The sequence below is a fragment of the Tursiops truncatus genome, chromosome 15 (assembly GCF_011762595.2).
Source record: "Tursiops truncatus isolate mTurTru1 chromosome 15, mTurTru1.mat.Y, whole genome shotgun sequence".
Classification (NCBI taxonomy): domain Eukaryota; kingdom Metazoa; phylum Chordata; class Mammalia; order Artiodactyla; family Delphinidae; genus Tursiops; species Tursiops truncatus.
The window spans coordinates 50,888,089-50,912,410 of NC_047048.1; the positions used below are offsets into that span (position 1 = coordinate 50,888,089).

A 24,322-nucleotide genomic window follows, 5' to 3' on the forward strand; every position below is an offset into this window, starting at 1 on the left:
GCACTTAAGAAAGTTGAAAGCTTAGCGAGATTGTATTTAATACTTGTTAAGATTTCTTTCCTAGCTTTACCTCATTTTCAGAGGAACCTGGAAGAAAAGTAAATGCCTTTAGAAGTGCAAGTCATCAGTATTTTCTAAATATAAGTGAGTTATGATGATTAATAACCAAAAAAAATCATGAGAAATAAAAATGATTCAATGATGATAAACTTCTAGTTCATCAAATCACATTTCACTTTATCAAAAAATAGTACTCTTTCTCTAACTGGTTTCTGCTTATATGACAGCAGAAGAGATACTCAGCCAGTGATTACATTTAATCTCTTCAAAATGACCTTCTCTGAGGAACTGGAAGCCAGGAAGTATTCTTTAATTATCCTATAGATTTCCAGAGCCTGGGAAACTGCCTCAGAAAACCACAAATATTTTGGGATACTCTAGCAGATTCAGGGAGAGATGTCACTCGCCAGCTTAAAATGAAGGGCAATGGCCATCATCATGGTGGCGCTGGTACTCAACCTAGACCTGAGTTACCTGGGAGAAAAGGCTTGGAAATGCCTCTAAGTTAGCCCTTGGCCTTCTTGCCAAGTTGTGTAAAGTGGACAAAAGTAGTCAAGTGCACTTAATTGCATTTGGCTTGAACTCTCAAATTGTTGATATCGATAATTTTTAATTTAAAAGATGAAAATTAGATATGATTTACTGTAATATTTTGAATGTGTTGAAGTACAGCTTTCCACACAGGTCTCAAGGACCTCTCACCATTTCAATTATCAAGAAAATGAACAAACTATAATAAAACCAAACTTAGTTGGAATCAATTGTATCTCAAATCTCCCCTTTTTTTAAATAACATCTTTATTTGAGTATAATTGCTTTACTATGGTGTGTTAGTTTCTGTTTTATAACAAGGTGAATCAGTTATACATATATCCCCATATCTCCTCCCTCTTGCGTCTCCCTCCCACCCTCCCTATCCCACCCATCTAGGTGGTCACAAAGCACGGAGCTGATCTCCCTGTGCTATGTGGCTGCTTCCCACTAGCTATCTATTTACATTTGGTAGTGTACGTATGTCCATGCCACTCTCTCACTTCATCCCAGCTTACCCTTCCCCCTCCCCCGTCCTCAATTCCATTCTCTATGTCTGCGTCTTTATTCCTGTCCTCCCCCTTCTTCAGAACCATTTTCTTTTATTCCATATATATGTGTTAGCATATGGTATTTATTTTTCTCTTTCTGATTTACTTCACTCTGTATGACAGACTCTAGGTCTATCCACCTCACTACAAATAACTCAATTTTGTTTCTTTTTATGGCTGAGTAATATTCCATTGTGTGTATGTGCCACATCTTTATCCATTCATCTGTCGATGGACACTTAGGTTGCTTCCATGTCCTTTAAAAATCCCTTTTGATACTAGATATTTACAGTGAATTTGGCAATTGTAGGCATTCTGCTAGTCCCTGGAGAGAAAAAGATAAGTAAAATATGGTCCTTGACCTCAAGAAACTCAGAGTATACTAGGAAAGACAAAAACATTAAATGAAATGTGAGTGCAGTGTAGTATGTGCAAGGGTAGTTTAGTGGTAGCACAAACGAGTGATCAATTCTTATCAAATGGGTCAAGGGAGATATCAAAGAGTAAAGATTTCTCATCTGGGTTCTGAAGGATAAATAGGAGTTTTCCAGTCAAACAAGGAAGGATAAGTGCCTTTCAGGAAAAGGCAGCAGTAAGCACAAAGCATGAAATAGAATAGTTTATTGGGGGAATTCTAAGCGTATTCTTAGGGTTAAAGCAGAGAGTGTTTGTAGAAAACTGGTGGGAAATGAGGCTGTAGAATTAGGCAGGAGACAAATTATGGAAGACCTTGTATTTCATTCTGATGAGTCATCTTTATCCTATAAGAGGGAGTCATGGAAACTTTTAAATAGAGGAAGAAGAGGTTCTGATTTGTATTTTCAAGATTACTCTATGATGACAACTATGGAAGAGGAAAAACAATTAGAAAAAAGACTAGAAGAAAACTGCAAAAGAGTTAACAGTGGTTGCCTCCAGGTGGTAGAAAATTGTTTTGTTTCTTCTTATAGCAGAATGCTGTTCTTTCAGGGAAGCAATAAAGTTTCAGTAGTATAGATAGCTGTCACCACAATACTTTAATTCAATATGAAGAATACTGACTACATTTGGGTCTATCCTTTGCCTTTCTCAATTCTGTTTACACAAAACAACTATGGTATAAATCTACAGAGTATTATGATACATATTTTGGAAAAACCAAGTCAACCAGTAAGTGAGTTGTGTCAGCCCACAGACCTCACGAAAAGGCCTGATGACCTGAACCCCTGGGAGGCCACCACGATGAGCCACATACGTTCCACTGGTTTTGAAGGGAACCAACTCTGACTCTGCATGAAGTCTGAACAAGTTTTGCATCTTACTTCGCCTTAGAGGTAACACAGTATCATCACACACCCCTCCACAAGTCACCTCAAATTCAAGTAAACTCTAAGAAAAACAACATGTTAACAATGCAAAGGAGGCTTCCACTCTCTGTCCTAAACCTTCTGAACAGACTGGTGGCCCCAAGCCCCTGGTTTCTAGAAAGCCTGGAGCCATCACCACCTTGCAAGGGCACAAGCAATAAATAATAGAAGCAGAGGCACGCAAAGCTTTGGTCAAGCTGATGTGTATAAATGAGACGAGCAATGCACGTGACCAGCACAAAATCCAATCAATACTACATTTATGACAAATAGAAAGTGTCATGAGGAAAGCCTGACAGAAGCACTTCGTTAAGCAAAAACTATTACTCCATGAAACTCATCTGTAAAACAAGCATAATAATGGCAACAACCTTATAAGGTTATTATAAGGAATTGAACAAATAATACACAGGAAGTGCTTAGAAAGTTGTCTGGCACACAGTAAGCACATAGTAATTTATACTATCATCATTATTATTATATCTGGCACAGGGAGAGTGCTCAGTAAATTATAGTATTATTATCATTATTATTATATCTCATAACTTTGACTCTTTCCAAATATTCCAACTTATAAATCTCCAGGATATTCTTATGTCAAAGACTATTTACTCAATACTGTGATTAAAATGAAATAATTAGAAGAATGTTTTGAGAGAAACGATTAATAACGCTTCTTTACCTCTTCATATCTGTCAAAAACTGCTCCTTCTTGCAAAAACGAAGGAACTTCCTTCTGCCAATTAAATTCATAAGGTTTGGCCATGATTATATTTAAGACCTGAAAATGAAAAAGGGTATCTCATTAGTGAACACAATTAAAAAACAAGTGAAGATCAAAGGTTAATCATTTTATATTTACGTGTTTGCAAAAGCTTTTCTTCATACACATGGACTAAGTCCATAAATTGTCTTTTTTTTTTTCTTCTTCCCTTCATCTGACCCTGAATTCCCTTCTCCTGGTTGTTTGGTGATCATTTGGTGATTGTTTGGGAAGTTTCCCCCTTCCTCTTCAAATCCTATAAAATAATTATGTATATATAAAATCTGATGTCATCAGATAAAAGAAAAAAACCACACACCTAAACCTACATATAGCAGAGGACTGCTGTAAAGAGCAAGAGGTTCTACAAGCCTCCACCACAAGGTGAACTCACGGCCAGGGGGAGTTGACAGGTGATGGGGTTGTAGAATCAAGTAGCAGTAGCTGTAATTTTTATTTCTCTTGGTCCTGTCTTTAGCCCTCTCTCACCCCCTCCTCCCTTGGGCCATGCAGTGAACAACAGAATGTCTGCTTTGTAGCATAGGCAGTGAGTATGACATTGAAGGGAGACTGGCATTGTCCAGAGTGGCTGCCTACACTTAGGAAGAACTGGATGTTCCTTTTACCCACCCTTCTTAGCATCCTGCACCATGGTGTGCATGCAATAGCTATAAACAGGGCATCTTAAATGAAAAGAATCACCAATAAGAATCACCAAATATTTGAGCAATGCAAAGAACAGGGAAGGCAGACACCAAACACAGTAAATAGAAGAACTTACACCCAAGAAAACAGAGTTAACAGGACAAACAGAATCTGACTTTGACTTAAGGATGGCTGATATCCTCAGAGGGAGGAAAGAGTGCATTCTCTTCCCAAAACACAATTAACTACAGATTCTAGAAATTTTAAAAAGATTGTTGTAGTCAAACTCCTAATAAATAGGTGACCTGCACTGTAAAGAGAATTCATATGAAGTGCTGAGCCAAGGAATTATCACAGAATACAACACAAAAAGAAACAGAAAGCATGACTGAAAAATTAAGAGAGATGGAAAATGGAAACAGAAGATTCGAAAACCACCTTATAGAAGGATATCTTCTATTAGAAGGAGAGAAAGTAAAGCCAATGGAAAAATGGGAACAATTAAAGGAATAGTAGAAAAACATTTCTGAAATCTGAATATTTGTGCTCTCAGTGTGAAAAAATCCAGTGATGCACTAGGTATAAATGGGGGAAAAAGATACACACACCTAAACATTCCTTGAGGTGACTAAGAACAAGCAATATGAAGAGAAGTTATGAGATTTCTCAGAGATGCATAGAGAGGAGACAATTTAGAATTGAATGGCAATCAGCATGGAATCAGGCACAACATCAGAGTATTACACATGAGAAAACAGCAGAGCAATAACTGCAAAGTTTTGAGGGAAAGTAACTGTGGACTAGAAACTCTGTGACCAATGGAATAATGGTTTAATTGTTAGGAGAAGATATATTTACAGACTTTCAAGGTATCAAAACGGTTTAATAACCTACTCTGAAAGAGTTAATGTATTATATATTCTGTCAAGAAGAAAAAGAAATATAGAAAAATAAGAGATATGGGAAGTAAGGCTGGCAGGAAGGAAGGGGAAAGGAAGGAGAAAGGAAGGAAGAAAGAAGGGAAGAAAGAAAGAAGAAAGAAGTTTAAAAAAGAGACGAATTTTACTCTTAAGTCTTATGTATTATACAAAAAGAAGAAGATATAGAAATTACAATCTAGCATCCAAATTCCAGATTATATCAACACAGGTAGGTGCTGGAGGCAAGGAAATATGGAACAAAGGGAGGTAAAAAACATTTTAGGGAGTGCAATATAGGTAGTTAAAACTCTAGATATTGGCAGAAAAATAGAAGATCAATTATGAGTGTTAAAAATTTAATAATTTTCCTAATAGAAAATTTTAAATGGAAAGTATAACTTGCAAATAAATGAGGGAAAAAATAGAACGAAGAAATGTGAGCCTCCTTTAAAAAGGAAACAGATAAAAGATGTGGGAAGGGAGAGGGAAAAAAGAAGAACACACAATAACTGGAAAACAGAAAGTAAACGTATTACTAACTGTAATAAATATGATTTGGCTAAATCCATTTATAAAAGACAGAGGCTTTCAAATTAGGTAACATTATAGTTGTTTACCAGAAATATTTATAAAATAAAAATTATATAGGAAGTTTGAAAATGAAGGGATGAAAAGAAGATATAATAGGCACACGCTGGGAAAGGACCAGATGTAACACTAATAATGTTAGATGTAACACTAATAATGTTAGACAAAATAGACTTCAAGGAAAAAAGCAAGAGACAGTGATATGTCATATTAAGAGAAGGGGTGATCAAAATTTTTCAAGTCATTAACATTAGATATGTGACCACACAGCATCAAAACATAGATTGAAAAACTGAAAATACAAAGAGAAACAGGTAAAGTCACAAACATATTAGGAGATAATGATTCTCAGAAATTAACGGAAGAATATTGAGGATTTGAAAATCACACAAATTTAACCAAAACAATTTAAATGACTCAAGTTAACATAATTTAAATATATTACTTAATGAGTTTAGCCCCCCCACACACATATATCTTTCCTTCATTCTCTCTTTGTACCCGGCTTCCCCAAACACATATAACAATCTCAAAATCTGATCATGATTAGGCCACAGAGAAAATCTCAGTACTTTTCAAGAGTCAGAAATTACAGTGGCCATGCTTACTGACCATGACTAGGCCAACTTATAAATTAATGATAGAGAGTGTGTAAAACCTACACACATAGGAATTAAACATAAACATACACACTTCTAAATAATTCTTGATTTGAGCAGAATAGTCAAAGCAGAAATTATAAACTTCTTAGAAATGAAAGATGGGAGTACTATATATACATTAAAACCTAACCCCAAATAATAAAATAATGACTGGTAAAAGTTAATTATTTTCTGAATATGCATATATTAGATAAAATTTGGCAGGTATTGGGGAGAGAGACAGAGAGAGAGTTGGGGTAGGAAGGAGGATGAGGAAGAACCGTAAACTCACAATATCCATGATGAAAGGTGGAGTGTAAATACAGAGAGAAGGTGAACACCGTAAGAGATACTATGTATAACTTTAACCAAAATATTTGAAAACTTCAAGTGGATGTTTTTCAAAGTTAAAATAAATTTGGCTCAACAAATGAGCAGAACGCTTAAACAGACCAGTAATCTTGGGAGAAATTGAAAAAATAGTAAAAGATTAGGCCCAGATGATTTTACAGGTGAGTTCTACCAAATCTTCTAGGAAAAGGTAAATCCTGTGTACCTACATTTTTCTAGGACATAAAAAAAAATAATAATAATAAAATAAAGCTACTACCCAACTCATTTCACAAGTGTCTTGTCAGACTCTGACAATGACACCACAAAGGGTTAATAAGAAACCAACCAACCAACCAACCAACCAACCCTAGAGCTTATTCTCACAGAGAAAAACCTCTGCTAAAATATAAACCAATCTATTCCAGAAAGTTACTGAAAGAATAATTTGGGATGTTTCCACGCTGAAAACAATCAATGTGATTCACTAAGGAGCAAAGTCTAATACATGTACACATTACAAGGTGATGTGAAGCTGAACTTGAAAAGCCTCTAACACATACCATTAAATGAAAACCACGTTTTTGCAGCAAGCCATGTAGTAATATGGAATAGGAACAGTGTGACACCATTTACCTAAATACACAGCCACAGAATGACATGAACTGTGTAGTAAACACACACGCACACACACAAGGCAAAACTATATATTTTTCTAGGTAAATATTCATGCATATAAATACATTATTAAAAAGTTTGGAAAGAACCTTGCAAATTTATGACTCTGCTTACTTCTGGGGAGGGAACAAAGCTTGGGGCTGAAAGTCAAGATATCTTTCATGTTATCTCTGTCCTGGACTTTTTTATTATGGGAATATATTCCTGCATTCATGTGCTGCTTGTGTAAATAAAAAATAATGCAAATTTCAAAAAGAAAAAAAAAAAGTTGAAATCACACAGATAGGCAGACGCATGAATCTTTAGTCCCAAATAATTTAAAGCAGACGAAGAGCACATTAGGTCACGTTTCAAGATAGTTTCTTCACAATGGCAACCACAGGTGTTTGAAGGAGGAACTCATCCAATATTTATTACTGACCAGGCTAAAAACTGATCAAAGCATGAAGGGCATTCTAACCAGCCCAGACTGAGGCAGGAAGCAGCCCTCTATTCGTCAGTACCAAGGCCTCCCATGGAAAGCCAAGGCAGACAAGCCATGCCAGTGGGAGAAGAGAGTCCATCTGTGAGTAGGCTGGTCCATGTCTCAGTCTCCCACAATGGCTGTGACTGGGTCTCTCTTCCTCTCTCTCTCTACTTCTCTGTTCCTCTTTGTCTGCCTCTCTCTGTGTCTTTCCATGCCCATTTCTCAGTGTCCACAAACACAGCCCCTCCACCCAAGGCAGTGTCAAAGCAAGCTTCTAGTGCAGTGATGTGCATTCCTGCCTTCTATGTCGTAAAACAGATCTGCAGAGAAAAACGGACCTGCAGACCCCCCTCAGGCTATCATGGACGTGTTGTTCAGTGACCTATAATAAGATGAGTCAACAACAGGGACCTAAGTGTTAGCATTAAAGAAGGATGAAGAAACAACATGGTGGCTTCCCCGGTGAGCAAAACACCTCTCCTCTGCAGGACTTTATGTGTTCTATGATCTTTCCACTCCTGCCAACCATCCCTTTCAATATTTCCTTTGGTTTTATTGTAGAGGGAATAGCAACAAGGGGCGTGCAATATGAAATGCTCACACCAAAAATGAAATTAAAAGACAGCTTATATCAACTTGTATCATCATTCATTGGCTTAACTCCGGTTCTCCCAGGATCAAAAGGACACATGGCAGACGTCCTCAGTACCTGATGTTTCTCCGATTTCACTACTATCCTTACTATTAAAATATTCATGTCTACCTTGGATACTAATTTCATCATAATGGTCTAATTATGTGAAGGATGTTGGTGGGAGCTAATGCAAAGAGGAGGGTAATTGTGACCTTAATCTCTAAAGAGGTTGACAGTAGAGGTAGGAGCTCACCTCACTGCTTACTTTTCCTGAGCTTTGGATTTCTGAAAAAGTTAGATGGCATTTCAGAAAAATGACATTGGAGTATCCTGAATTTTCCCAGTTTTAAACAGGATTTGGGGGGAGGGGGACTGCTCCTTGAATTGTCTCAGAAATACTTCCTCAGGTCTGGCATTAGGGGCAGCGACTGGCTTATTTTATGTAGATGGTACAACTATGACCTGCAGACCAGAAAACATTGGCCCAGCCAGTCATGTTTAATAGCAGTTTGATCCAGGTAATTGATTATTAAACAGGAATAAATGAGGTATGTGTCACAATCCAACTGACTCCAGAAAAAGTTAAAAGGACAAATAGTTACTTCTTTTAAAAGTCAGGGAGCGGGGAACTGGCCACTCTGTTTGCAATGATCTCAAAGCTCCACCCACAGCTAACTGGTAAAAAACCAAAAAGCAAACAAAAAACAAAACGCTTTCACTGCAATGCCAAAGGCTCCTCTCCTCAAATTCTCTGGCTGGCCTTCTAAGGTCTCATTTACAAGATACTTCATGGTTCAGTTGTCTCCTGGAAGAACATTACCTCACCCCACAGAGCCCACAGGAAAGTGTCCTTCTTAAGGAACACGGGAAGTAAAGGAGAATTTACACAAAGAATGGATATAGAACTTGGTACTTTTTCCAGAGTAAACACCTTGAGTGACTACTGGAGGGAGGCCAGTGGGCTTTTAAATAGTCTCCTTGTTTCTAAATTCTTACGCAACTGAAATGGATTAGCTGTTACATTGGCGACAGAGGAAAAACTCCCAGGGTTGCAGGGAGGGGACCAGAGAGAGAGAGGGAGTCGCTAGAAGACCTCGTTTCAGAACAAGTGGCAAAAAGCTCCTTCTAAAGATGGTGAGGGACTGAAAGCGTTAGTGGGGAGGACCACCAGGGAGCTCAGGTCAGCTGTGGGGATCCAAATACTCAAGGAGGATGTGCCCATCACCCAAGCAGATGGCTTTCCATCCACTCACCCATTCAGTTGGGGTGAACCGAGGAAGGGCACCTCTTTGTTTGCTGGTCTGCTCTGCCCCGCATCTTTAAATCTGCTATCTAGAAGGTGGTCTTCAAAGCTCACCAGACTACCTATCCCAGATATGCTAGCTCAATTATGGAGTTAACTCTTCTCCCCAGGCCAGTTGGGTCAAAACTTTGGCAAATAATTTTTTGTTTCTGGACCTATGCCTCATGTTCTGGTAGAGAGCAGACAGGGGGATGTACATGAGATCAGGTATATTTAAGGTCCTGGGTATCGCAGGCTGAATCACGGCCCCCAAAAGATACCTATATCCTAATATCTGAAACCTATAGGCATTACCTTATATAGCAAAAAAGGACTTTGCAGATGTGATTAAGTTAAGGATCTTGAAGATGGAGAGATTCTGTTAGATCTTCCCAGGGAGTCCTAAATGCTATCACAAGTGTCCTTGTAAAAGGGAGGAGGGGAGATTTGACACAGACGAAAGGGGAGGCAATGTGACCACTGAGGCAGAGATTGGAGTGATGCAGCCACAAGTCAAGGAGTGTTGGCAGTCACCAGAAGCTGGAAGAGGCAAGGCATGGGTTCTTCCCTCCAGCCTGGAGGACGTGTGGTCTTGCAGACACCTTGATTTCAGACTTCTGGCCTCCAGAACTATGAGAGAATAAACTTCTGTTGCTTTCAGCCACGAGTTTGTGGTAACTTTTTTAACAGCAGCTCAAGGAAACAAATACAGTGGGCCCTCTGAAGCTGGGCATAGCAAGTTGCCAAATCAATCTGAAAAGGAGAAAGGACAGCTCTGCCTTGAGGGATGGGCATTCAACATGTGTTTGTTCAACTGAATCGAAGAAAGACAGAAAGAAAAGTAGAATAGAATTTCATCTAGAAATGAACTCAGATAACTCCTGTCCTTCTATTCCAATACCCCTTTGAAAAGTAATTTCTACAGTATATCTTTCCCCTGGATCCAAATGCCATTTAACAATTTTGCACCTCAGCAATAAATACGAACTTTAAATAAACCCTGCAACTTCCCCCAAGCCAACCAAGACGTTCTCCACTTTTTGTTTCTATTTGTGAACAAATGAATTTGTCTGAAAAAGCGTTTGCTTCCACTTGATAACATACAGCTTTCAAGTAAACAAACAGGCACCATGGCTCAGTTATGGATTTTCTTAAGTGAAACTTTTACCTTCCACCTTACAACAAAAAAGTTCCATAAAGAATTAATCCCTTCCCTATCCAACCATATAAATCCCATTAAACCAAATAACCCATGGCCTTAAATGACCCCATGTTGAGAACAACCAACATTGTTTCCCAGAACACAGAGGGTTGGGATAAAAATTCCACTGACGAAAAAGTCAATTAGTTGACTCCATCAAGCACATTTCAACGTCCTGCTCCTCAATCTTTAAATAAGGTAACCCTTATATTTCTAAAAACAGAAGTACAGCTACAGCAGATCATCCAGAGCCTTTAAATAAATGGCTTTACTTCCAGTAAGAATTTAATTTGACACTGATATATTGCATCATTAATGACAATTTCTCCATTTGCTAAAAATAACTCCATTTTTATCAAGCCATTAAATAACCTTTTTAAAAAGCATATAAAGGGTGCAGGACTAAGAAAATGATAATAGGCAATGTGCAGGGTTGGAGGTAAGGGCATTCTTGTATAGTTTGATGAAAAAGAATTTTGCAATACATTTCTATAGCTTTGAAAATGTATACAGAATCTATGTACAAAGATACTTTCTCACTGCTGTGCTGTTTATGGGGAATAGCACTGCTGTGCTATTTAAGTCATCTTTATATGAACAACAGTAAGCAATTGGTTACATATACGATAGTATTTAAATATTCTGTGCCCATTAAAAATAATGCTTTCAATGAATAGTTCTTTGCTGAACAAGAGCAAATTTAGAATAGTTTCTAAAAATATTCACAACTCTCGGCAAGCAAATACAAATGTTCTCAATATATTATTAAGCAAGTAAAAAAGCTGGTTACAAAATTGTTTGCAAGTATGATCCAAATTTTTATGTGTTATGTACACGTTCCTTACACACACACAAACACACATACACACACTTTTTAATAGAGGAAAAAGACAAGAAAAATATACACCAAAATATTGTACAAACAGTAGTTACATTGTGGTGACATAATTTTAGGTGATTTTTATTTTTTTAATACTTTCTGTATTTTAACATTTACAGTGACTATAATTTTTATACTCAAGAAAAATGTTGAAAGTAAAGAGAAGATGACATCAAAATTATTTTTTTCACATAAATCAATTTCTATGTCCATGTTTTCCACCAGAATTCCTGGCAAGAACAAATACCAGGACGAGACTAATACATAAAGCTCTAAAATGTTCTTTTCCTCTCAAGATTTAAAATCTTGACTGTACATCAGGAGCCTCACACACACCAGTTATAACTGATTCTTAGGAAGGAGTTACTTAATAATACTGACTAAACCTTGGGTATTATCTCTGAAACTTCTAGTACACTTATATTTAGAAATAAAACAGATTATGGTGGTGCTGGATTTAGTCTTTAAGGAATTCTGAACTAAAGAAACTTAAGGTCTTTGTCATGATTCATCTATTAAATTCATAATAAATACATAATAAGTATATTTAGTTATTAATAAAGCACCACTTGATTCAAAATAATTTCCTGGAATTTATAAAAGACACAAATTAAATAGGAATAAAATTAAAACAACAAACATCTACTCTTTGTCTCCCCTGGTCAATATTAATCATACTTAAGAGGTAAACATAATATTCTTAAAACTTAATAATTACAAAATAGATGAATAAAAATATTAAAATGATTTCCCTTTATAAATTTATTAGGTATAATTATGATAATATTGCAGGGTTCATTATATCAGAATTTTACAAAACATGTGTAAAAGATGCTTGATTATCCGGGATATTTAGGATCAGCTTCATTTGAAGATAATGAATAACTGTTAACATATAATTCAGTCTGTAATGACCAGTTTTTAAAGAAATTAGAATATGATGAAGTATATAGTTTCCCAAGAAAAGAACTGATTTGTTTCAAAACAGTGTTTGGCTGTTCGTGTCTGCCTGCAGCAATTCCCTTGGAAATGACTTGTGGGTATACATGCCAGCCTTCCAAGATCCTCTTGAAAAAGTTAAGTGGCTGAAATTGTGTTAAAAGTAATTGTCTATGACTATGGTTCTCTGACCTGATAGTGCCTTGCTATTCACCTCTTCCCTCTCAGTTAAGTTTCTCTGAAGGACTCAGGTAGAGACCCGGGTTTAGGGACCAATATTGTTGAAGGAGGATTCCATGTCAAACGTTCAGAGCAGCAAGTATGAAGCCTTCTGAGGTTCCATTTCCTCAATATTTAGTAAGTCCTTGGCTTAACAGTATGATGGGGAGGGACCTTCAAGATGGCGGAAGAGTAAGATGTGGAGATCACCTTCCTCCCCACAAATACATCAGAAATACATCTACATGTGGAACAGCTCCTACAGAACACCTACTGAATGCTGGCAGAAGACCTCAGACCTCCCAAAAGGCACATACCTGGGTAGGGCAAAAGAAAAAAGAAAAAACAGAGACAAAAGAATAGGGACGGGACCTGCACCTCTGGGAGGGAGCTGTGAAGAAGGCAAAGTTTCCACACAGTAGGAAGCCCCTTCACTGGTGGAGACGGGGCGGGGGGCAGGGGGGGAAGCTTCAGAGCCACGGGGGAGAGTGCAGCAACAGGGGTGCAGAGGGCAAAGCGGAGAGATTCCTGCACAGAGGAATGGTGCTGACCAGCACTCACCAGCCCGAGAGGCTTGTCTGCTCACCTGCTGTGGCGGGTGGGGGCTGGGAGCTGAGGCTACAGCTTCGGAGGTCAGACCCCAGGGACAGGACTGGGGTTGGCTGTGTGAACACAGCCTGAAGGGGGCTGGTGCACCACAGCTAACCAGGAGGGAGTCCAGGAAAAAGTCTGGACCTGCCTAAGAGGCAAGAGACCATTGTTTCACAGTGCCTGAGGAGAGAGGATTCAGAGCACTGCCTAGACGAGCTCCAGAGTTGGGAGTGAGCCGCGGCTAACAGCGTGGACACCAGAGACCGGCATGAGACGCTAAAACTGCTGCTGCAGCCACCAAGAAGCCTGTGTGCAAGCACAGGTCACTATCCACACCTCTCCTCCCGGGAGCCTGTGCAGCCCGCCACTGCCAGGGTCCTGTGATCCAGGGACAACTTCCCTGGGAGAACACACGGCACCCCTCAGGCTGCTGCAAGTTTACGCCGGCCTCTGCCGCTGCAGGCTCGCCCCACATTGTGTACCCCTCCCTCTCCCAGACCTGAGTGAGCCAGAGCCCCTTAATCAGCTGCTAATTTAACCCTGTCCTGTCTGAGTGAAGAACAGACGCCCTCAGGCAACCTACAGGCAGAGGCGGGGCCAAATCCAAAGACGAACCCCAGGAGCTGTGCGAACAAAGAAGAGAAAGGGAAATCTCTCCCAGCAGCCTCAGGAGCAGCGGATTAAATCTCCACAATCAACTTGATGTACCTTGCAACTGTGGAATACCTGAATAGACAACGCATAATCCCAAAATTGAGGCAGTGGCTTTGGGAGCAATAATATATATATATATATATATATATATTTTTTTTTTTTTTTCTTTTTCTCTTTTTGTGAGTGTGTATTTGTATGCTTCTTTGTGTGATTTTGTCTGTATAGCTTTGCTTTCACATTTGTCCTAGGGTTCTGTCTGTCCGTGTTTTTTGTTTGTTTTTTCATAATTAGCACTTCTTATCATTGGTGGATTTGTTTTTTGGTTTGGTTGCTCTCTTCGTTCTTTCTTTCTTTTTCTTGTTTTATTACTTTTAATTTTTTTATTTTTAATAATAATTGTTTATTTTTTATTTTAATAACTTTATTTATTTATTTTCATTTTAGGAAAAAATCTGTAAAAAATACAAATACATGCAGGCTAAACAATACACGACTTAGTAACCAAGAGACCGCTGGAGAAATAAAAGAAATCAAAAATACCCAGAAACAAATGACAATGAAAGCATGATGACCCAAAACCTATGGGATGCAGCAAAACCAGTTCTAGGAGGGAAGTTTATAGCAATACAATCCTACCTCAAGAAAAAAGAAACATCTCAAATAAACAACCAACCCTTCCCCCTAAAGCAATTTGAGAAAGAAGAACAGAAAAACCGCCACAAAGTTAGCAGAGGAAAGAAATAATAAAGATCATATCAGAAATAAATGAAAAGGAAATGAAGGGAAGAGTAGCAAAGGTTAATAAAACTAAAAGCTGGTTCTTTGAGAAGATAAACAAAATTGATAAACCATTAGCCAGACTCATCAAGAAAAAAGGGAGAAGACTTAAATCAATAGAATTAGAAATGAAAAAGGAGAAGTAACAACTGACACTGCAAAAATACAAATGATCATAAGAGATTACTACAAGCAACTCTATGGCAATAAAATGGGCAACCTGGAAGAAATGGACAAATTCTTAGAAAAGAACAACCTTCCGAGACTGAAGCAGGAAGAAACAGAAAATATAAACAGACCAATCACAAGCACTGAAATTGAGACTGTGATTAAAACTCTTCCTACAAACAAAAGCCCAGGAATAGATGGTTTCACAGGTGAATTCTAACAAAACATTTAGAGAAGACCTAACACCTATACTTCTCAAACTCTTCCAAAATATAGCAGAGGAAGGAACACTCCGAAACTCATTCTACGAGACCACCATCACCCTGATGCCAAAACCAGACAAAGATGTCACAAAGAAAGAAAACTACAGGCCAATATCACTGATGAACATAGATGCAAAAATCCTCAACAAAATACTAGCAAACAGAATCCAACAGCACATTAAAAGGATCATACACCATGATCAAGTGGGCTTTATGCTAGGAATGTAAAGATTCTTCAGTATATGCAAATCAATCAATGTGATAAACGATATTAATAAATTGAAGGATAAAAACCATATGATCAGGCTTCCCTGGTGGCGCAGTGGTTGAGAGTCTGCCTGCCGATGCAGGGGACATGGGTTCGTTCCCCGGTCCAGGGGGATCCCACATGCCGTGGAGCGGCTGGGCCCATGAGCCATGGCCGCTGAGCCTGCATATCCGTAGCCTGTGCTCTGCAACGGGAGAGGCCACAACAGTGAGAGGCCCGTGTACCGCAAAATAAAAAAACAAACAAACATATGATCATCTCAATAGATGCAGAAAAAGCTTTTGACAAAATTTAACACCCATTTATGATAAAAACCCTCCAGAAAGTAGGCATAGAGGGAACTTACATCAACATAATAAAGGCCATATATGACAAACCCACAGCCAACATTGTCTTCAATGGTGAAAAACTGAAACTATTTCCACTAAGATCGGGAACAAGAAAAGGTTGCCCACTCTCACCACTATAATTCAACATAGTTTTGGAAGTTTTAGCCACAGCAATTGGAGAAGAAAAGGAAATAAAAGGAATCCAAATCAGAAAACAAGAAGTAAAGCTGTCACTGTTTGCAGATGACATGATACTATACGTAGAGAATCCTAAAGATGCTGCCAGAAAACTACTAGAGCTAATCAATGAATTTGGTAAAGTAGCAGGATACAAAATTAATGCACAGAAATCTCTGGCATCCCTATATACTAATGATGAAAAATCTGAAAGTGAAATAAAGAAAACACTCCCATTTACCATTGCAACAAAAAGAATAAAATATCTAGGAATAAACCTACCTAAGGAGACAAAAGACCTGTATGCAGAAAATTATAAGACACTGATGAAAGAAATTAAAGGTGATACAAATAGATGGAGAGATATACCATGTTCTTGGATTGGAAGAATCAACATTGTGAAAATGACTCTACTACCCAAAGCAATCTATAGATTCAATGCAATCCCTATCAAACTACCACTGGCATTTTTCACAGAACTAGAACAAAAAATTTCACAACTTGTATGGAAATACAAAAGACCCCGAATAGCCAAAGCAATCTTGAGAACGAAAAACAAAGTTGGAGGAATCAGGCTCCCTGACTTCAGACTATACTACAAAGCTACAGTAATCAAGACAGTATGGTACTGGCATGAAAACAGAAAGATAGATCAATGGAAGAGGATAGAAAGCCCAGCAATAAAACCAGACACATATGGTCACCTTATTTTTGATAAAGGAGGCAAGAATATAAAATAGAGAAAAGACAGCCTCTTCAATAAGTGATGCTGGGAAAACTGGACAGCTACATGTAAAAGAATGAAATTAGAACACTCCCTAACACCATACACAAAAGTAAACTCAAAATGGATTAGAAAAAAAAATCGATTAGAGACCTAAATGTAAGGTCAGACACTATAAAATTCTTAGAGGAAAAAATGGGCAGAACACTCTATGACAAAAATCACAGCAAGATCCTTTTTGACCCACCTCCTAATTTAAAGGAAATAAAAACAAAAATAAACAAGTGGGACCTTGTGAAAATGAAAGCTTTTGTACAGCAAAGGAAAATATAAACAAGATGAAAAGACAACCCTCAGAATGGGAGAAAATATTTGCAAATGAAGCAACTGACGAAGGATTAATCTCCAAAATTTACAAGCAGCTCATGTAACTCAATATCAAAAAACCAAACAACCCAATCCAAAAATGGGCAGAAGACCTAAATAGACATTTCTCCAAAGAAGATATACAGATTGCCAACAAACACATGAAAGAATGCTCAACATCACTAATCATTAGAGAAATGCAAATCAACACTACACTGAGGTATCATCTCACGCCAGTGAGAACGGCCATCATCAAAAAATCTAGAAACAATAAATGCTGGAGAGGGTGTGGAGAAAAGGGAAGACTCTTGCACCATTGGTGGGAATGTAAATTGATACAGCCACTATGGAGAACAGTATGGAGGCCCTTAAAAAACTAAAAATAGAACTACTATAAGATGCAGGAATCCCACTACTGGGCATATACCCTGAGAAAAACAATACAAAAAGAGTCATGTATCAAAATGTTCATTGCAGCTTTATTTACAATAGCCAGGACATGGAAGCAACCTAAGTGTCCATTGAGTGATGAATGGCAATGCATGGATAAAGATGTGTCACATATATACAATGGAATATTACTCAGCCATAAAAAGAAACGAAGCTGAGTTATTTGTAGTGAAGTGGATGGACCTAGAGTCTGTCATACAGAGTGAAGTAAATCAGGAAGAGAAAAACAAATACCATATGCTAACACATATATATGGAATCTTAAAAAAAAAAAAAGGGTTCTGAAGAACCTAGGGGTAGGACAGGAATAAAGACGCAGATGTAGAGAATGGACTTGAGGACATGGGGAGGGGGAAGGGGAAGATGGGACGAAGTGAGAGAGTGGCATGGACATATATACACTACCAAATGTAAAACAGATAGCTAGTGGGAGGCACCTGCATAGCACAGGGAGATCAGCTCGGTGTTTTGTGGCCACCTAGAGGGGTGGGATAGGGAGGGTGGGAGGGAGACGCAGAGGGAGGAGATATGGGGATATACATATATATGTATAGGTGATTCACTTTGTTATAAAGCAGAAACTAACACACCATTGTAAAGCAATTATACTCCAATAAAGATGTTAAAAAAAAAAGTATTATGTATGATCTTTCAGAAATGTAAGATATAATTTATACATTAATGATTTTTGTGGTATTGAATTACAGACATGACTGCTAAAAATAAAACTTTGTTTGATAGGAAGCAAGATAGATCAACCTTTAGGATATGAAAAAAATATATAGAATGTGTTTCCTGGGGAGAGGAATATGTAATTCAACTGTTTTTTCTCTGACTTAATGGAATAACAAACCTGTCGTAGAAAGAATTTTTTTGTAAACACATAAAAATTCTGCAAAGTAAAGGCATCTTATTTCTTTTATGCTTCTGATATAAAGTACTTTTGTTTTTACTGACTAAGGGAGTACAGCAAACAGCAGAAGGTAATTTATTACTACTGAGTACTTAAGGTAAACAGAGTTAACCACAAGAGCCCTGATAAATACAACAGTACTGAGAAATAAGACAATTATTCAAAATTGTGATACATGTAGACAAATGACCGGATTCCCCCCCCGCTTTCAAGAGCAGAATTTGTTACTGTTTTCAAGACCAGAACTAACAGAATATATGGTGGATGTGTACAGTTTACCATGGATAGAAACAACCTCCTGCTGAGTACTGGGTGTGAGCCACACACAATAATATTTGGGGAGAGTTCAGCCCTTCTCACTTCCACATAAGAGTTCTGATAAGGTCTGGAGAAACAGGTAACAAAATGGCGACATGACAGATTAAGTACAGTTTTAAGTGGAGGTCATAAATAGATTATAGAAATAACTCTGTCTTGGATCTTGATTCATGGTGTTCTTGATTGACCAGCTAAGACAGAAGTCTGGGGCTTTGTCCTTGGAGAGCCCAGGGGTCCAGAGTGGGAACTAAGACCATGGGGGCTTGAGTCAACTTCTCCTTCAGCCTTAGTTTCTTCTTAACCGGAACACCCTTTGAGCTATTGATGGTAAGATCTTGATAGCCAAGCTGGGGACTCAGGTCTTCTGGGGACTCAAGCCAGGAGCATAAGGCAAAGATCAGAGACGGTGTAGGCCCCATGAGCTTGCCTTTGATCAGTGGTTCTCAAAGCATGGTACCCAAACAGCAAACCTCATCTGGAACATTTTAGAAATGCAGAAATCTCAGACCCCACCCAGATCTTCTGAATCAGAAAATCAGTTGGGAGGGCGGGGCTCAGATATCTATGCTTAATCCAAGTGGCCAGGTGGTTCTATGTCAGCTAAAGTTTGAGAACAACTGCCTTGGGTCAAGTCTTCATCAAAGAAAAAAAGCCAAAAAAAGAAAAAGAAGGAAAGAAGGGTCTTTTGCTCTTCACCTATGGCCCAGGCCAGCTCACCAGGGAAAGAGACCCACTAGGCATTTGGGACTAAATCTCAGGTAAGGAATACAGATGGTCCGTTTGTCTAAACTGCACACTTCTCTCAAGGCCATGGAAAATCCAGGAGACAGAGATTCTGGGCCCTGGCACCAGAGTAGACCAAGAGTAGAAAATAAAGGCCTAAAGTAAATGGGTAATTTTCTCAATCATTTTTTCAAGCCTAATCCTTAAGGGTTAAGTCTTAAAGAACCTAGTTAAGGGACTTCGCTGGTGGTGCAGTGGTTAAGACTCTGCACTCCCAGTGCAGGGGGCTGGGATTCGATCCCGGGTCAGGGAACTAGATCCCACATGCATGCTGCAACTAAGAGTTCACATGCCACAGCTAAGGAGCCTGCCTGCCACAACTAAGACCTGGAGCAACCAAATAAATAAATAAATATTAAAAAAAAGAAAAAATCAAAAGAAGCCAGTTATGGGTGACGGGTGACTTGAAGAAAGCAAATAAAGAATGACATAACTGAACAGTCAACACAGCATCTGTTTAATCTACAATGTAGACACTGCAGTCACTTAACAAGTAACTTTAAGCACTTCCTTCTTTTGGCCCAAGTCTTCATGGTCCCTGATAACTATAAGCTGAGAGTACTAACATTTCTCCTAAGAACTCAGAAAGAAAAAAATTGGGTAAATAAAATTCAACCAGCAAACTCAGCCTTTAAGAAGCCACAATTAACAAAAGAGCTGAGGAGAAAGATCATGTTAAAACATGAGAGAAGAAACATCCCCTTGGCTGAGTGGAAAAGCAGCAGCATCCCAAAAGATGCTCAAAAAGTGTCATTTTGGGATTTCCCTGGTGGCACAGTAGGTAAGAATCTGCCTGCCAGTGCAGGGACACGGGTTCGATCCCTGGTCTGGGAAGATCCCACATGCCACGGAGCAACTAAGCCTGTGCACCACAACTATTGAGCCCACATGCTGCAACTACTGAAGCCCGCATGCCTAGAGCCCGGGCTCTGCAACAAGAGAGGCCACTGCAATGAGAAGCCGGCACACCGCAATGAAGAGTAGCCCCCGCTTGCCGCAACTAGAGAAAGTCCGTGTGCAGCAATTAAGACCCAATGCAGCCAAAACGAACAAATAAATAATTATATATATATTAAACAAAAGTCCACCAAAGGCATTCTAAAAAAAAAGTGTCATTTTTCCCCTTCAATTCTTCTCTCTGGATTTATCAGACTTGACTCATTGCCCCAAATACACTGAGCCTTTTGCATATTTTTCTTTCCCTCTCATTCCTGAACCTCTCTCCTAAATTTGGTTAGCTCTGGTTATCCTTCAGATATCAGCATGAGAAACTGGGTTAGGTGCCACTCCTGTATTTTCACTGAAGCACTCTGTATGTCTCTTCGTGGAACAAATCATGCTACACTGTAGGCAGCTCTTGTTTATCTGTATCTTCACTACAGGAGGAACTCTGGGGAGGCCAGCCTCATTTGCTATTATTTTTAGTGTCCAGCACAGCATACAGGGGGCACTCAGTAAACACTGCATGACTGAAAGAATGAATATCTTATTCTGGGGAGGAACTCCCAACCGAGCCGAAAAACAACCAAGGCAGAGAACAATAAACACTTCTGTTATCCAAATGCACGTGTTGGTACCCTTTTTGTATGTACCTGCTTTCTCCTCCAGGATCTTGAAATGCTGTTCCCACTCTCTTGTTCCCGACTCATACCATGTTGACCCCCTGCTGCCCGGCTGGGACCCAGCCTGAGAACAAGTTTCCATATTCACCTGGTTCTGTAGCCTGGTGGGGCCCATACATGACTTTTGGGCCGTACATCCCAACCTCCCATCTGCTGTGTCCCACCCTTAGCTCAGACCTCTGACCACTGATTCACCTTGAGGGCTGCTCAGATTGGCTTCTGGGTCCTCCAACATGGGACCACGCCCTGGGCATGTACTCATGGGGTGCGTGGTTTTCTTACCCACGGAGACTCCCTCTTTACAGAAGGCCTCCTGGGCTGTTCATAAGGTCTTCTCTCTGGTGCCCAGCCCTCCATACTTTGCCCTTCATTTGCCCTGGGACTGGCAAATTATTATCTGCCACAACTATTAGGCAAAGCATCACCGACATGAATCACATGTATCAAGGGAGAAGAAAGCTCTCTTTAGAGGCCTGATTTTGCCTTAATTATCTAGATATTTCAAAGGAAAGATTTTTATTTTATCTTCACTTGAATAATCTATTGAATGTTGCCTTGGGCGTGTGTATGGAATAAGTCTAAAGATTGCAAAACAGGACTTCACAAAAAACAGGGACACTGTTTTGGACTAGGACCAGGCACACATTCAAGAGCTTGAAGAATCCTTTATTGTAAAAATGATTTTCTTATTAAAATAAACATACACAGACAATGGGTTCAAATTTAATCAAGATTCCTGTTTTTGTTTGTTTGTTTGTTTGTTTTGTTTTTGCCGTACACGGGCCTCTCACTGTTGTGGCCTCTCCCGTTGCGGAGCACAGGCTCCGGACGCGCAGGCTCAGCAGCCATGGCTCACGGGCCCAGCTGCCCCACAGCACGTGGGATCTTCCCGGACTGGGGCACGAACCCGTGTCCCCTGCATCGGCAGGCGGACTCTCAGCCACTGCACCACCAGGGAAGCCCAAGATTCTTGGTATTTAAACATTCTCCAAGCGATTTTACTACTAGGTCTTTGCTATTATTATACAAGAGTCGTAAGATGAGAATAAAGTACAAGGCCATGCATACTGGAACTGAGTCCAGATCATAAAAGGAGAAAATCAAATATTTTCCTTAGGTTGTGAGCTAAAAGGTATCCAAAATTAATGAGCTTTTATATGTTCATACACACAGGGGTACCACATGACCTGAAAATAAACTGTGGTCAAAGAGTTTTAACCTAAATAAACCTCAAATCTCACACAAATTCAATTATCCCCTTACATGTTCAAAATTGTTCTACCTCCATTCTCAAAAGCTTAAAACTAAGGCTACAGATGGAACAAATAAGACAGAGACAGTGAGAAAAAATTTCATGAAATTTAAGGTTTCAGGAGGTTGATTTTATTATTTTCTATTCGTGCAAATTCTTCAAAGTCCCCAAACCTATCTTCATGGTTTTTGTTTGTTTGTTTGTTTTTATGCACAAAAGTATGATTAGTCTGAAAGGAAAAAGAAGCAAAATCTTTAACCTCAGTTCATTTATGGAAAAAGTATTAAAGGTCTTTGTGTTTTTGTTTTTGTTTTTTTCCCCCAGGTGTGGCATCATATAATTAACCGTTATTTCCAACGAGGCAGGGAACTTACTGCATACATTGGTTTATGTACATGAGAATACACAGAAAAACTAGATCCGCATGTTAGAATATGTGCCGTCTTTGGCTTTGTCCGATAGACCAGCAGGACACTGAACATTTCACCTGTTTCACTACCATTTGCCTAATAAATACCAGTACCAATGGTCACACAATTTGAAATAGGTCTTCTAAGGTGATATTAGAAAAGTGAATTAGAATGATCCAAATTTTATGGCTCTATAAATAATTTGGTCACACCCTAAAAAAGGGTCTGACTTTAATTATATATTATTGTTTCCACAATTAATATTAAATTAATATGACCTATGCAGCTGGCTGGAATGGAAACGGCAGGGCAATCAGAGATGGATAACCTGGATTCCAGTCCCAGCTCTGTCCCAAGTACTTGTGGGACCTTGAGGAAGCCCCTTAAGTTCTTAGAGCCTTAGTTTCTTTGTTCGTAGAAACTAGAGGCTGAAATAGTCATGTTTCTGATTCCTTCTAGTCTTCGTGAGTGTGAGTAAACATTATTTGGGCTGCAAATAAATGTAGATGTTATTTAAGAACCATATATGTCCTTCCTGAAATATATTTTATTTCCTAAAAGGAAAGCCATATTGAGACAGCTTCAAGTAAGATGAAAAACAATGCATTACTATTATGTATTGAGGAGCAACTGACAAGGTAATGACATAGTGACATTTCTAGAACAGCTCTTCAGTATCAAAGCAGACTTTCAAGATGCCAGACGCTTGCCCAATGCCGGTAAGGTCAACAGCCTTCAAATAATTGTTCCTTTCATACCATGTGTGCCTTTGTGGGCTTATTTTGAAATGTGTCTGCTTCCATTGCTTATATAGAAACTGAAAAACATCCCTCAAGGCCCAGAGGCATGGGAAGGATATTGGGGGTCAGAGAAGTCGGATGTGAAGCAATTCCCAAGAGTTTACATCGTATTTTATTTTAGCAAATGTCGCTAACTTCTAATTCAAGCCATATCAGCAGGCTGGGAAGAGAGAGCCAAAACAGAGCTTTTGTAACTAAATTCCCTGCCCCTTTGTCAGACAAGCCCTTGGTTCCCCCAAGTGTCAGCACTAATAAGCAAAGTTACTGAAAATCGCTTGTGTCTGCAATCAATTATTTTGTTTCTTAAGGGGTAGAGTTTGACCCAGTATATTCTGAAATGCTACAAGATTGCAGGCATGTTTTTAAAGAAAGAAGTCAGCGACGTGACCTGGAGACTAGGAGGATGACTCTCTCATTAGGCGAGAGAGGCTGGATTTCCTGACATAACGAGAAATCAAAGTGGCTGCTGTCACCACTCAGCCCTGATGGAGTAGTTGGGGGCTCATCATCGCCGACCCTCCAAGCTTCACACAGCTCTTCCAGCCAGGGCACCCAGTATTGATGTAACAGCTTACATTTTATCAAGTATTTTCACAGACTCTCTTTAAGTGAGAAATCATAACCCAACTGCAAAACGTGCAAAGCAGAGCTCAGAAAGCTAAGCCTCCCTCAAATGATGGTAGAACCAGAACTTAAACCTTTTAACTTTAAACTTTCTGTCTGACCTTGGTTCTCATGATGAAAGTTCCTTAAATTCAGTAAAAACAATAAAGATATAGCCTC

The 24,322-nt window shown here is 39.0% G+C and overlaps 1 protein-coding gene across 14 annotated transcripts in view; it reads right to left on the bottom strand.

Moving 5' to 3' along the window:
• Positions 1-24,322, bottom strand: part of PLCB4 (phospholipase C beta 4) — a 422,343-nt gene that overhangs the window by 151,523 nt on the left and 246,498 nt on the right. For 8 of the 14 annotated variants that reach the window (XR_012326219.1, XM_073792668.1, XM_073792669.1 and 5 more), the window contains 2 exons: positions 3,351-3,507; positions 3,171-3,269 (listed from right to left, as the gene is read on the bottom strand). Coding sequence is in view for 13 of the 14 variants with exons in the window: in XM_073792668.1 (XP_073648769.1) it covers positions 3,171-3,269; positions 3,351-3,380 (129 nt within the window). In the remaining variant the exon portion in view is untranslated. The remainder of the gene's footprint in view (positions 1-3,170; positions 3,270-3,350; positions 3,508-24,322) is intronic. The other 6 variants (XM_073792671.1, XM_073792673.1, XM_073792670.1 and 3 more) reach the window with 1 other exon arrangement.